The sequence below is a fragment of the Alosa sapidissima genome, chromosome 3 (genome assembly GCF_018492685.1).
Source record: "Alosa sapidissima isolate fAloSap1 chromosome 3, fAloSap1.pri, whole genome shotgun sequence".
NCBI lineage: Eukaryota > Metazoa > Chordata > Actinopteri > Clupeiformes > Clupeidae > Alosa > Alosa sapidissima.
In genome coordinates, this window is record NC_055959.1 from 5,884,024 (window position 1) to 5,899,634 (window position 15,611).

A 15,611-nucleotide genomic window follows, 5' to 3' on the forward strand; every position below is an offset into this window, starting at 1 on the left:
AACGTTAACGTTAGTGATCAGACAGACTGCCAATTGGCTTGTAGAACTCTAAACCCACGTTATCTGAGACCAGGGAAGCTGGTCAGACAATCGAGCTCACAGCAAAATCGCTTGCCTGGCAACCTAACCCGACAGCTATTGATATGTCAAATTTTCGTTAAAACAGCTGACAAGCTACGTGATCACAATTCGGCTAGTAGGGTAGATGCTAGCTACCTAAGGATGGCTAACAGTCAGCTTAGAAGCTATATAGATAAAACAGCCATCGTGAATAGATACCATTGGCATCATACGCAATGGTATATTAAGGAAGGGACACTTCCATTCTTAGGAGACATAATATTAACAGACATCCATCTCAGATCAACTGTAAAGTAATCTAGCCAGGTAACATTACCCTTTTTACAACTGGGAGGGTTAGCTGTGAGGACTCCGTAAACAGCTAATGTTAGCCACCATTATCTAATAGCTACGCAAGCTGACTAGACGGAGAATCTAAACAAAATGACAAACTCCTCGGGCATGTAGACCTCCAACATTGGTTCAAATTAATACCTACAACATGCTGCACACAGCATTTTAAAATAGGTTGGTAACGTTCACTTTTGTATCAAGTTTACTTACCCAAATAGATGTCTCCAAATGATCCACTTCCGATTTTCCTACCAAGTCTGTATCGGTTTCCCACTCTCAATTCCATTTTGGCGAAAATTAATAGCTAGCAATGTAGCTAGCTCTTGTACAAAAAGAAAAACGATCTATCGGCTTCTCTTCGTTGCTGTTCCAAACGCACTCAATTTTTTAGACACGTCTATTCAATGCCTCTCATCCAGTATATCTTCAAGAGTCCCCTTCTTTTAATATATGGCTAGCTTGCTAATACTGCCAGAGATTCTCCAGTTTTCACCAATCGTTTTAAAACATTCCGAAATTCCAAAAAACACAATACGGGGTTTCCTGGAGAGGTTTAGGTGTGCACTTTATGCTCTTGCTATTTTAAAACACATCCTTTCATAATTTGTAAAGGATGAAGATGGATTTATCAAAATGTACCCTTCCCTTTTCCGTCTGCTCGGTTCTCAGTGTTTCTCTGCCTCCGCTGTAGCTTTGCTGGCTAGATCAGTTGAATAATCTACTGTGTATAAGTGACATCACTTCCCGTAGCAACAGTCGTCCACTGTAAAGTGTCCGGCAAAGGGGGAGGGGATAACAACAATGGAATTGTCAGGGTGTCTTTTGTCCAGAAAGCGTTTTTATATCAACCCTCTTCTTTTATTTGCGTAAATGCTCATTGGGTTTATTTGATATTTTCAACTCATTCGAATTAAACATGTGTGTGTGTGTGTGTGTGAAACTGATGAACAACATAGGCATTTTAGCCTACTATCTGCCCATGTGAGCTGTTCAGACAAGACAAACTGTGGCACACACAACAGGTTTCACAGTGGCCCATTCAGATATTGAACGGTTGTGATGTGTTCTGAATTTGGTATTCAGGAGGACTTTCTGAAGGAAGATCGTCTTTCACACTCTCACAGCCACCTGTCCTTAGGTCACAGGAATATAGGCCTAGAACTACTTGCCATTTGTTCAAATTCCGGTTTAGAAAGACTGATTTGCCTTTGGTGGGTGTGGGTAAGGCCATCAGTTGGCCTGTACAAATTCCCAGCCGCCTCAATAGTTTTTGGAAACTATAGGCCTACGCAACACAACACAATTCAATTAATTTGCTCAAGGCCTTTTTTTATTTTTGATACATGACATCAGCTAATGTATGCCAGCTAACAATCCTTATGAATATGCTATATTAAGAGTAAAACAAAGCTTACTTCAATATTATATTTCATGACAAATAAAAGGACCTATTTGAAGAATATTCCAGCCACATAGAAAAACAACCCACTATTATCCCTTTGTTGCCTCTTTCTGAACAAAATGATGACCACATATCACAAAGGTGTGTTTGCTGACTCACCATATGTTTCCAATAATTTGCTTGTACAACAATTATAGCCAATAAGTGCAGATTGATTCACACTATGAAGCAGGCTAGTTGACTTAAGGGGTGATCAGGTGACTCAGATGTTTTAGAGATTTACCTTGGTAGCCGGATCACCTCAGGATGAATGGAAGAATGTATTCTTTTTTTCTGTCTGAGTCATATTGACAGAGGGCTTTTGGCTGAATTGACCCATGTGAACTTCTCATTGAAGGGTGTGTCGAAAATGTTCTCAAATACAACACTTGGGTGTCTTTCCTAAAAGGGTTATGTAATGTCTCTTCGATCTCCGATATAAAAGGGTCTTTTGTCGTGTCTACACTTTCATATTATAACAGTCAGAAAGAGGATAAGGATATTAATATCTAACATGTTATGCCAAAGGTTGAAGCCTTGGCTAACCATTTAATCAGTAATAAGTCTTGAAAATGAAAGAAGATTTTGCTGACTGATTAAAAATGTACAGAGGGGGACCTCCATCAATCTATGGTTGAAACCCCTGTCCATCTCTGTGACTGATGATAATTAAAAATGATCTGCCGGCATTAGGCTCTAATCCTGAGGCAGCTGTTCTATTCACCACAATAGGTTAAGCGCACATATTTAATAGCATTATTCCCTATTCCCATTAATGTCCTTTTATAATGAAACACAAACGCATGGCCTATACACTATATGACTGTAAAGCATTGTTCTCTCTGACTTTCACATACCATAAAAAGGTAGGCTACATCCACATAGCCTAGCCTACTTGATGGCAATAGTGAATCTTTATAGTGGTTCATTTATTTTTCATCTTTGGTGGTGTCAAAATTAGAGAAAACTGCAGCATAAGAACAGAAAATATTGTAATTCATATTGAGTAGGCCTAGGCCTATTTGAATTTCCATTGAGGAGTTTATTGTAGCAATATGCTACCTGTATTTCGAATTGCCTATAGGCCTACAATCCAAGTTTTAAGACAGCTCCGACAACACCAGTCACCTGTGTGCACACTGCTGTAAGTTTACATATTAGCCTGCATATGAAGTGTGTGGTACAGCTCTTACAAGTTGGAGACGGGCTAAACAGGTCGGAGATAAAGCACGCCCACAACTATTGAAACTTTCTACAGCGAAAATGTGATTGGCTAAATGGGAACCAATGCTTAAAGCTATCACGTGGAGTGAGTTGCACAACGGAGCTCGGTAAGTTCGGTCACGTTTTATGCCATGCGCGAAACTACTTCCAACGTCCGTCACAACAAAGCATGTTCTCGGAATCGTGTCGGCAACGGAACCTGAGCAAAATGTAGGCGTAGCCAAACTGACGACCACCTGTAAACAGCTGTGCTGAAAACAACTTTTTAGTCATGGATTGTACTGTTAAACTGATTGAGTAGACACTCATAATTTGCAAGCCTTTACTAGCTACTTAGGCTAATGAACATTCTGTTAACTAGATGTACCGCAGAGCGGTACAAAATATGACAGCCGCCCAGTCCTGCACATTATCTAGGGAAAAATAAATCACTCTTGTCAATTTGTCTCCATCTCCTATTACATCCTCTACTCTTGCATGTAAATAAGTGTGTGCATGTGTGTGTTTGTTTTTGTGTAGCCTACAGTGCTTCTGTGTGTGTGTTCGCTTGCGAGTGTGTGTGTGTGTGTGTGTGGGGGGGGGGGGGGGGCGTGTGTGTGTGTGTGTGTGTGTATGTGTGTGCCTGTGCATGGATGTGTGTGTGTGTCTATGTGTGTGTGCGTGGTTATGTGTGTGTTTGTGTGTGTCTGTGCGTGTGGGTGTGTGCAACCCTTCACTCAACTCCACCATCTACAGGCCGATTGGTGTACAGTCACTAAATATAGGCTACACATTCATTTATTATATGGGTATATGCCCCCCCAATGAACAGAATTCCACGAATGTATCTATCTATGGATCTTACACATCAAATTTTGTGACATCAGCCAAAGATACCTGCGATTACAGGTTGCCCAGGGTTATTGTAAAACTAACTGAAACTAAACTGAAATCAGAAACCTGAAAGAACTAAATAAAAAATAAAAAATAATGAAAACGCCAAAACTATAATAACTCTGTAATGGCCATCAAACTATTAACCCCCTGCGCTACACGGATATGGCTGATAACTGATGAGGCTTATATTTTTGTTTTCGGAATTGTTTTTACTTTATTTTTACTTGTTCAAGTGTGTGTGTGTGTGAGAGTGTGTTTACATGCACAGGACAGTGCTGTGGTGACATTTCCTTTAGCATGAATCAAGTATTTCTTCATTTATCTTTAATGCAGGAGATACACACACACACACAACTGAAATGAGAAATGGCACACACACACAATGACAGACAACACACACATGAAGTGACAGAGTACACACACAATAAGGATTTCTCTTGGACACTGGTTATACAAAATCAGTTTTGCAAGATTTCACACTATTACCTCAAAATATGATTGATACATTTATGACCGCAAGCTGGTGTGTGGTGAGCATTCTGGCGCTTAATGGCTGCCATGCATCAGGTGGTTGCTACACATTAGTAGTGCTTACTTACTGAGGTTCCCCCTTCAGTAAAGCACTTTGGCTGCTTTGAAAAGTTTTAAATACAATGTGTTGTATGATTGTAAAACACATCATCATTTATTAATGAATTAACGTTTGATGTTATGAAAACTTTAGGGAGTAACTTTGAGGGAGTCATCAGCCAAAAAACCCTATTTAGCAAGCAGAAGTGTCCCAGCCCATGTTTAGGATGCATCATTGACCGGTATCTAACAAACCATTGCATTAGCGAATGCTAGCGTTGTGGCTAAGTAACTTAGCTCCTGTCAGTAGGCCTATGGTCAGAAAAGAATGGGATGACAGTCGAACAGACAATTAACAGTGCTGTTATCAAGTTGCTTGCTATAACTGCGTTTATGTTTCACAAATACACCAACAATCAAACTAGCCTCAATCAATCTATCAATGCTACTGTTAACATTATTTTACCTATTGACATAACATTAAGCTGGTGTAAGATTAACGTTCCTATAGTAAAAACCAAGCATGTCCGATGAAAATTCTCAGGTTTATTTCAGCTTCAAGAAGAAAAGGAAATTGCATTTTATGTGAAAATCATCCTACACAAGCCACAAAGCTGTGAAACCGTAAGCTACCATGGCGTTGTCATTGTAGGAAGTGAAGTGGAACCAGGCATAAAGTGGAACCAGGCATAAAGATAAGTAAGGCATGTGTGTCTTGCAGCAGAGCTGTATGGAGTGTGTGTGCATGTGTGTGTGTGTACTGTATGTATGTGAGAGTGCGTGCCTGTGTGTGTGTTTATGTGTGTTTGTGTGTGTGTGTGTGTGTGGACGTGTGTGTTTGCGTGTGGATGTGAATGTGTGTGCATGCGTGTATGTGTATGTGTGCATGTGTGTGTGTGTGTGTGTGCGTGTGTGTGTGTGTTTGTGAGAGAGAGTGTGTTAGACAGTCCTGCCTTGTAGCTCCTCTCCTCATCATCCTCTACCTGCAACCCTTCGCTCAACACCACCATCTACAGGCCGATGGGTGTACAGTCACTAAATGTAAATTAATTTATTTTTTGGGCCCTCCCAACGATCAAAGGGGAATCAAACGAAAATGTTCCATAAAAGTCTAGGGCTAAATGCCCACCAAGTTTCATGTGCCCTGGTGTTTCGGTGTCCCAGGAATCGTTGACCAAAAATTCAGGACGTTGATGATGGAAGAAAAAAAAAACTTTGACAATCCCTACCGCCACGCTAGCGGCGGACATAATTATTGGTCTCATTGGTATTGGCCTGCCTAGGTTTTCAGGGGTTCTGAAATTATGAGAAAGCACGGATTCAGTTTCTATCTTGCAAAAGGCCTATAGCCTGCGGTTTTCATGAAGTATCACAACGTTTCTGAAGGTAGGAGAATTTGACATTTCTCGAGCAAAATGTTTTTCTCTTGTGTCCCAGACCTTGATAATCAGTAATAAATAGCTCCCTTATTATTCATCTCATAAGTCCTACCCAAAGTCTGGTAGCCTAGCACAGACACATGCAAGCGACTGCTAAATTAGAATGCCTTTTTAGTGTCATGATTTGATATCTAGGCTTATTAAAGGCTACCTTTACAAAAAATAGCTGCAGTTATACCGCCGTTTTTTCCGTTCTAGGCTACTGCAGTTTTTCTGAAGTAGCCTACAGTGCAGTACAATAATATTTTCATGACCAAAATACGTCATTTCTGCAGAAAAGTAGGCCTAGCCTAGGCTACTCTGTAGTGCAATATGGGTATTCCCAGGCTAGTTTTAGATAGATAGATAGATAGATAGATAGATACTTTATTGATCCCTAGGGGAAATTCAAGGTCGAAGTTTTGATAAGGGTAAAGGTATTTTTTTAGACTCTGGGGTATTTCTCTGGGGTATACACATGATAGGCAACAGAAATTCATATATTGTTAAAATCCAGTAATATAAGCTTGCAGCGGCATCTCCAGGATGATATGCAATGTGCAACAGAAAACCGGATTTGCGCCCTTGTCTCTAATGCAGGCAAACCTACATTAAAACCATACCACAATATAAATTTGTTGATATAAATTTTCATACTAAGAAATGGAGTCATTATATAATCATATAGTCATTGAAAACATAAACCGCTACGACTACACTAGACCTACTCATAGGCTAGAATAGGAACGATGTATCATTGGTTGATAATTCAGAACGGTACGAATATAGTGTTGCGCTACACACGCACCCGAAGAAGCCCACTGGAGTTGTGTCCATGATAGACTTTTTAAAAACCTTTCGGTGGAATTGATCTTCATCTGGGTGGTAGGACAGGTGTGGCTCACGGAATCAAAGGTATTATGGAAGTTTAGCATTTGTAAAGAGTTTGCTTTTGACATGTTATCAAGCCCATCTAGTCTTGTGCTGACACAGACAACACTCCATAGTGGATCTGATCCGTTTGGGCTCTTTTAACAGTCGCTGGCATATTCAAAAGGTGAAAGTTAATTAACATTAATCGTCACAGTCGTTTAGGCTTCCATCTGTCTAACACTGGGTATCATGGCGAAGCTTCAAGGATTTGAATTCTGGAAAACTACCCTAAAAGGAGCTCGATATGTGGTTGCGCCCATGGTGGACCAGAGTGAATTAGCATGGAGGCTTCTCAGTCGAAGACACGGCGCGGAGCTTTGCTACACACCTATGTTTCATGCCCAGGTGTTCGTGAGAGATGTTAATTATCGCCGTGAGAACCTGTACAGTGAAGTATGTCCTGAAGATCGACCGCTGATTACACAGGTATCGTTAAGCTCCTGTTTAGATTTGTTGTACGTATGGATGTAAATATGGAAAGGACCAATTAGGTAATTGTGCTAAAACCTTTATTATTCCACAGTTTTGTGCCAATGATCCAGAGGTATTTATCCAAGCTGCTCGATTAGCACAAGATTACTGCGATGCCATTGACCTAAACCTGGGATGCCCTCAAATGATCGCGAAAAGAGGTATCTCAGCTGAACCTGTGTGTTTATTTTTTTTATTTATTTAGACAATCGTGCAATTCAGGTTAGTTTACTGTTGGTCACAGCCTCTAGCGTCACATTGTATGTGTTGATGAATATGATCGCCTACCATTTCTACATAACTGTACTATTCGACAATAAGTAAGAGCATTAAAGAAACAAAACAACTACAAAATGATGATGGACTCAGGGGTCAGTTCTGAGCAGCCCAGCTGTAGCCAGTGTTAACAGGTTGGTTATTTCTATTTCCTTAAGGTCACTATGGCGCCTTTCTCCAAGATGAGTGGGAGCTGCTTGAGAAGATGAGTAAGTATGTCTCTCTATGTTGCAGATATGGTCATACCCTGATATTCATCTTGGTTTATTAATGTGATATTGTGACTTTCAGTTAAACTGGCAAATGAGAAACTCTCGGTTCCCATCACTTGCAAGATTAGAGTTTTCCCTGAGATTGAGAAGACCGTGAAGTATGCCAAGATGTTGGAGAAAGCTGGATGCCAGGTACCATCATGTAATTGATTCTATGGGCCCTACTTTGGCAGTCAAAGTGCAAAGTCTATGAACTTGCAAACGGCAAAGTCTATGAACTTGCAAAGTTCTTCTGCATATCGTGGGGCACATGGACTCATTAGTGTTTGCGCTGAGATCTTGTCCATGGTGTTGAATATGCTAATTATTTTTTCCTAGTTATGAAATTAGCTTTAGTTAGAGCTAAGTTTTTGCACTTGGCCCATCATTCAAATTAGGGCCCTACAGATGATTTCTGTAAGGATGTTTCACCCAAGGAATGTTGTCATCTCCTTTTAATTTGTCATTGTAATGTCTTCAGCTTCTGACTGTTCATGGCCGAACCAAAGATCAGAAAGGTGCTATGACCGGAATCGCTAGCTGGGAGCACATCAAGGCTGTAAGGTGAGATGCTGAAGTTAGTAGCACATGCGTTACACCAGCTCCATTTTTTTTTTGTAGATACATTTCTGTGCCCCTGAAATTCATTAGTCAAAATGTATCTACTATAAGTTATCTAGGATAAAGACTAATTAAACTAATTTGATGCCTTCATCTCACAGTTTGTATCTCTCACTCTCTCTCTCACTGATCTAATATTTTCAAACTCTCTCTCTCACTGGCAGAGAGGCGGTGAACATCCCAGTTTTTGCCAATGGAAACATTCAGCACTTGAGTGATGTGCAGCGGTGCATGGAGGAAACGGGGGTCCATGGCATCATGAGTGCAGGTATGGGCTGTCACAACCCCGTATGTGTTCAGCACAGTGGGTCTGTTAGCATGGTTATGGAAAACTCTCAGATCCGTTTTTTTCATGAGATGTGCTGGAAAGGTGTAGCATGGGCCAAGGAAATGCCGCTAAACGTTGAAGCCGATTTGAACCTTGTGGTGGATCCGTAAACGAGTCTCCACTTTCAGTGGCTCTGCGAGATGTTTGGGTGTTTGGCCTTAGCCCCCACAGATCTCTGCTGTCATAGTAGTGGTTAAGGAGCTGGGCTAGCATGCCGTAGCTAGAATCGTTGTGGGTTCAATTCCCAGCTTCCACCGTTGTGCCCTTGAGCAAGGCACGTAACCCAGTTGCTCTGGGGACAATGTAACAATGCCCTTGTAATATAATTGACATGTACAAGTCTCTTTTGAAAAGGCATCTGCTAAATTAATACATTTAAATGTAAATCGGTGCTCTCTCAGTGCCCTTCCGGTTGTTAAGGAGTTGATCTTCCTTCCTTACGTCACGTGTGAGTTCTTATGCAATTGTACAAATGGCATTGTTTTGTGTTTTTATGTGTGCTCAGAGCTTATTTTGACATTATCTTCTCTTTACAGAGGGGAATCTGCATAACCCAGCCTTGTTTGAGGGTCGTAGCCCCCCAGTGTGGGAAATGGCGGAAGAGTACCTTGAAGTGGTCCAGAAACATCCCCCTTGCTCCTTGTCCTTTGTGCGCGCCCACCTCTTTAAGCTCTGGCACCACACGTATGTCACCTGTTTTTTTGTCTTTGTGTTTTGAGCTCTTTTGAATTCACTTGTCTTATAATGGATATGGATACAACAAGGATAACGTGCTTTTCCATGTACCTGTCACCTGTTGCTGGTGATGTTCCTCATTCGTCCTGCTTGTTTACTTGGTGCATTGTGAGCAGGCTACAGATCCACCAGGACCTGAGAGAAGAGTTGGCCAAAGTCAAAAACATCGAGGGCTTAGCAGAGGTCAGCCGTCAGCTCAAGCTACGCTGCCAGGTACAATTTTGATATCTCACCATTTATATTGTGATCTGTTATATAGCAAATCCTGTTCTAAAAAGCCTGGAAAGGTATGGGTTCAATTCCCAGCTTTCACCGTTGTGCCCTTGGGCAAGGCACTTAACCTCTACTTGCTTTGGGGCCAATGGCCCTGAAATATTTAAGTCCCTTTGGATAAAAGTGTCTGCTATATGAAGAAATCTAAAATGTCCAACTCTTATAATTGTACACAAATAGTAGAGCAGTGGAAACCCATTGTTTCAGTGTATCAAGTCATCAGCTCATAGCAGTCTGAGCATAATGTATGAATCATTGAGGTACATCTATCTAGTCCGCAACCTCATTCCAATCCCACATTAAAAACGTCACAAAATCAGCATTCTATCACCTGAAAAACATCACAAAACAAGACTATGACTCAGTAACCGAAACCCTCATCCACTGCTTCATCTCCATCCGTCTGGACTACTAAAATGCCATACTCCTCTGTATGTCTCCCCTCCAAGGCCTTGGACATGCAGCAATATGTCCAGAACTCCGCTACCAGGGTCTTAAGCCCTGGCAGCACATCACCCCCACCCTCATTCAGCTCCATTGGTTACCAGTCAAGTTCCGCATTATGTACAAAATTCTGCTTCTCACCTACAAGTCCCTTCATGCTCTGGCCCCCTAAATACCTTTCTGACTTACTCCACCTCTACACCCCTCTGCAGTCCCTCCGGTCCTCCAACAAGGATCAGCTGACCATACCCTGCACCAGACCTTTGGGGACAGGGCCTTTCGTGTGTCTGCCCCAACTCTGGAACCAGCCCCCCCCCCCCCCCCCCCCATTCACTGTGCCTCTTCTGTGGGCCTGTTCAAAAAACACATCGTTTCACTGAGGCCTTCACTCTCTAATCCCTTCACCATCCCACCCAGCGCTCCTGCGCACACACAATTACTACCACCCCTTTATGTAAAGCGACCTTGAGTTTCTAGAAAGGCGCTATATAAAACTAATTTATTATTATTAGGAACGTGTTTGTGTATGTGTTTGTGTGCGTGTTTGTTATTCGCATATCTGTAGAACCGTTCATCCGACTAATTTCATAACTTGGCAGGTGTCTTGCTACAGGCACGAGTAAGTGCAGTGCTAAGTTTGATATTTGAATAAGAAATGCAAAAGATATCATTAAACATATCGGTAAAAGAAACACACATTGGCTTTAGCCACTCTAGCTGTTGGCCACTCCCCCTCTCACGCAGCACAGTGAAGGACCAGAGACAGAGAGGGCTGAAGTTTTGGCAGCATGAATCGGTGCACAGCACGGGTATAAAGCCATGTTTGGATGATTATCATGTCTGACCTCAACAAGAAAGAATGCCTCTGTATGCGGTTTGCAGGCATAAAATGATGAATGGTTTGTCTATATCATTAAGTTATTAAATTGGCTAAACATACAGTAGGCTATAGCTTTAACTCAAAGATTGAGTTGTTTGATGTCCTTTTGATCAGCTATAGACAACGAGTGGCAGACAAAGCATGATGTCACTTATAGGCTACTAGAGATTGTTTTTGAGTCATATACTGTAGTTGCAAATTTCAGATGCATCATTCCACAAAATTATTTGTCTTCTCTAACATCAAGTAAATCTTGAACATATAGCCTTAAAACAGCTGTTTTTTTTATTTTGATGTCATTTTGATCTTTAAAAAATATCACATGCAGTGATGCTTAAATTCTGATCACTGCACATCTATTTTAATGTATTATATTGTAATATTCAGTATTCATTATTGAATGCTTAGCTGGAATGATTTCCATATCATCCTATTTTTAAAGCAGGCCTACCTGCGGGCATGTAATCGGGCTACAGGTTTTCTACAGGAATAGCATGTTTGAACGGGCACTGCACTAGTTGAGTTTAATTCAGTCTGTCTTTGTGAATCTTCTCAGAAGCTCAAACATGTTGTTCTCCTTTCTCACACCAGGAGGAGATAGCCAAGGGTGAGACGGACACCAGTTGCTCTGGTGGACTGCCCCAGCCTCACTGGATCTGCCAACCATATGTCCGACCCCCGTAAGTCCAGTGCCCAAACGCCTCCACAGTGCAGAACAGTATGTGGCACACCACACCGTTATCTAGAGGCCAGGACGTAAAACATGAAGGTGTAGTGAACATGATGTGCACTACTGAAGTAGTGTCCAGCAAAAAGCAAACACTGAAAAGAAGAAGCTGCACAGTATTTTAGTTTAAATGGTGTTAAGCTGCAGGACCTAGACCACAATTCTCATACAGTGGATGTTAAATTTACATTGGCAGTATTTCCTCATGGTGTCCCATGGTGTGCGCATACCTAAACTAGTGAACAAATACAGAGGCAGTAGGAGCTCTACTGTACTGTTGGTGGCACATATACAGTATAAGAGTAAATATACTTATACATACTTATACATGCCACTTGCCTACTGTCTTGTGCCACTCGCCTTCTGTCTGGTGACCCCTGTCCCACGGCACTTGCCTACTGTCCTGCAACACTGTCCCGTGCCACTTATCAACCCTAACTCTGTGTGTGTGTGTTTTTCTTCTCAGGCCAAAGGAGCCAGGGAGTGAGAACACCCCCAAAGATCCAGAGGTCAAGGGGGCAAAGAGAGCCTTGGAGGACACCGACAACACAACAGATTCCCTCTCCAAAAACAAGCAAAAGAAGAAAGCCCGTAACCCCAACAAGAACTTCTGTCTTGAACAAAAACGTAAGCAGATGTCATCGTGACCATGATTTTCCCTGCAGACCCTTACAACTTTGCCACTTTACTGGTAGTTTATGTCATTTAAGCATTGGACCAAGGGTGTGTCAGGGTTGTTTTCATTTTTTTGAAGAATGAATTTCATTTATGCCGAGTAGTGAGAAAGGGCTGACTGACTTGTTTACGTTTACAGCAAAGTACATCAAGTGTGAGCAGTGTGGAAACCCTAAAGTAAGTAATTCACTGTTTTTTTTTTTCTTTTTCTTGTGAATGTGTATATGTAAGAAAGCTGACAGTTTTAGTTACATTACCCTGCTGAAGGCGAAGTACGAAGCTGTGTCCATGAGTATGTTTAGTATTTCACGTGCCATGACTGCATTCAGTCGAGGTCGGGTTGGGGGTGGGGGCATTGTTAATGAACATGACACAATATTGTGAAATGAGTATGATTGTAAATGCCTTGTTTTATTTTCAGGGAAATAAGTGCGTCTTCAGCTTGTGTCGTGGCTGCTGTAAGAAGGCAGCCTATAAAGCAGTGGCCGATTGCCCAGGTGAGTTAGTCCGCGAATCGAGGGGCAGGGGGTGGTAAGTTGCAAAAGCACTACATGTTGTACCCATTGGATCCCTAACAGCCCTCCATCACGGTACCACCAGTAGCAACAAAATCACCATCAACAAATCAGCCTTTGTAACCAAATCTATGAATGAAATCCTTTTTTCATTTCTTGATTCATTTGCTTTTTAACATCTATTCGCACTGTCCTCTCACTGTATTGTCCAGGTCATGGGCTGAGGTTCAAGACTAAAGCACTGAAGATTCAGGCGGCCGAGATGGAGAACGGTCAACTCAACGGAAGCATCCAGGAGGAGTCTCCCTCCATCCCACCCGATCAGCCAGTCGCCCAAGCCGTGGCATAACACACACACACACACACACACACACACACACACACACACACACACACACACACACACACACGGGCCTCCCAATCACTGCCGTCTACCATCTCAGCGAGTCACGTCAATGGTGTTGCAGACAACAACAACCACCACAAAAACTAAAAGAACATAAACCCAGTGGAGATTATTTGAGTTGATTTGAATTTAAATGACATCCACATCAACACTTAACTCCTTCCCTCTGAGGAGTGCTGTCAGCCGGGTGCTGTGCAGTGGTCCCCGGGGTAGACTGGACTGATGGCGGATGTGCTCCTGCCCTCTCGCCAGGAACTGAGAAGCCCAGTCAAAGGCCTCTGCTGCTGTGATAGTTTTTTTGTTTTGTTACATATGAATCATATTTCCCTGAGGAGGCAGTAAGGAGTGGGCACATATCTGGTCAACTTTTATCTTGGACTTGAAAGAATTTGTTTTATGCAGTTGTTTTGATTATCATACATATATTTTAAAAATCTTTTTGCTGTTTTGGTGATGGTTTTTTTTTTCTTTTTATCAAATGACCACTTTTTGCCATAGTTGTACCAAAGCAAAACAGTGAATGGTGCTGGTCCTATCTAACATAAGTGCATTTTCATCTATAAACTTCTCATGTTAAGAACTGATGATGGAGTCAGTCATTGTTAACTGTTAACCTACTTGTAACTCAACCTGCATGCATGTGTCCTGGAACTTAAAAAGACAGGTGTTGGTATTTAAGCACACCTCATGAAAGTACTCAACAAATAATGGCATACATCACCAACCATGCCCTGGACTAAATGCATATTCAAAATACCCAATACCCGTTTGACCTACAGAAAGGATGCTAGATTCCGAAGTTAATGTGATTTAGTCACTTGAAATCAATCTTCTTAGTTTAAGAGGTTTAGCAAATCCATTTGCCACATCTTTAACAAGTGGTTAGAGAGTAACTGATGAATCCTTTCATAACAGCCCAGTAGTGATCTATTTCTTGTGATGTGATTGATGAGGTGCATGAATCAAGTGTGTGGAGGGGCCCACCAGAAGCCTACTCAATAGTCCAAAACTACATGGACAAGTTGTGTGTGTTATTTTTCCTGTGTTCCACAAGAAACATTTGGGAGATCAGAGAGGTATACTACAAAGCGAGGCTACTAGCTTACCCAGGTAACTTTGGCAGTTACCACTGATCTCAATGAAACAATGTCACTTCAAATGCAATACATGCAGTAAAGCGTTCTTTTGGAGATCAGCAATTACTCCCAGTTGCCGGGGAAAGCCAGCAACTTCGCTTCTTCGTAACCCCCTCTGGGTGGCATTTTATATGCGTTGTTTAGTGAAAACCTGAGTAAATTCACTCAGCAGAGGTGGTAAATTATCTAAAGGCCAACGCCCACTGGCAGCGTCTGATGCACATCAAGTGACACTAAAGTTTAGAAATCCATTACTTTTAACCGAGCAAGTCCCACTGGCGGTGACTGATGCGTGTTTATGACAAAAGTTTAGAAAATTGAGCTTGAGCGTGAAATCCATAGACGCAAACGTCGTTGCCAGTGAGTGTTGGCCTTAACAGAGCACTATGGCCTCATTCACCTAGCAAAACAAAGCCAAAAGGTCCTTTTAAGAGGTTTACCAGTTAACTTAGCCTGATTTGTCACTAAACCACGTCCTTGAATTACGTTGAACAGGTCCATCCTGTAGACTTGAGCCTAAAAGATGTGGTCATTTTCAGGGCAGTAGGTCATGAATGGGTTGTCAGAGATTAGGAGTTTATTTTTAATAAAATAAAAAATAATTATAACAAATCCCACATCATGTCTTTATATTTGTTAAAATACATGTTAAAGAAAAACGGTGAATACAGCTGAGGTTGATGTTGCTGTGGCTTCAGTGGCGGTTGGGGAGTGGAAAACATTTCCCGGCACCGACGATGGGATCCTTAACAGATTCATAGATGGAGACTTTCTTCTGTTGAGCAACAGCAGATTTGGAGACTTCTCTCAGCCGATGGTGGTGTGTTGGCTTCCGCACCATTGTGCATGCTCACCACACTTCTGCTACTTCCCTCTGCAAACTTATCACCTCACTTCATGCGTCAGGCACATGTTTAACAGTGTTCAGTGTATTTTTGTTTGGCTTGCACACTGACAGTGGTCTGACTGCTTGAAGGAAGGACACAGTGATGTAAGT

General features: G+C 41.8%; 2 protein-coding genes across 8 annotated transcripts in view; one reads left to right on the plus strand and one right to left on the minus strand.

The window, feature by feature from the left end:
* csnk1da (casein kinase 1, delta a) overlaps positions 1-1,122 on the minus strand; it is a 36,428-nt gene extending 35,306 nt beyond the window's left edge. For 2 of the 4 annotated variants that reach the window (XM_042086028.1, XM_042086029.1), the window contains exon 1: positions 625-1,121. In XM_042086028.1, coding sequence (XP_041941962.1) covers positions 625-700 — 76 coding nt within the window. In that variant the 5' untranslated portion in view covers positions 701-1,121. Of the gene's footprint in view, positions 1-624 lie in introns of all 4 variants that reach the window. The other 2 variants (XM_042086027.1, XM_042086026.1) reach the window with 2 other exon arrangements.
* Positions 1,123-6,709: 5,587 nt separating this feature from the next.
* On the plus strand, positions 6,710-14,062 carry dus1l (dihydrouridine synthase 1-like (S. cerevisiae)). Of its 4 annotated transcripts, none has more exons than XM_042086022.1 (14): positions 6,710-7,302; positions 7,400-7,508; positions 7,782-7,832; positions 7,915-8,027; positions 8,356-8,438; positions 8,660-8,763; positions 9,360-9,507; positions 9,675-9,771; positions 11,747-11,835; positions 12,349-12,509; positions 12,697-12,734; positions 12,979-13,054; positions 13,285-13,446; positions 13,483-14,062. In XM_042086022.1, exons 1-13 carry the CDS (start codon positions 7,066-7,068, stop codon positions 13,419-13,421), a joined length of 1,443 nt encoding a protein of 480 aa, XP_041941956.1. In that variant the 5' UTR covers positions 6,710-7,065; the 3' UTR covers positions 13,422-13,446; positions 13,483-14,062. The 4 variants fall into 4 exon arrangements, with proteins under 4 accessions (XP_041941956.1, XP_041941957.1, XP_041941958.1 ...); XM_042086023.1 differs by having other exon boundaries at positions 13,285-13,420; positions 13,457-14,062; XM_042086024.1 differs by having other exon boundaries at positions 6,710-6,858; positions 7,031-7,302; positions 13,285-14,062.
* Positions 14,063-15,611: the final 1,549 nt, after the last annotated feature.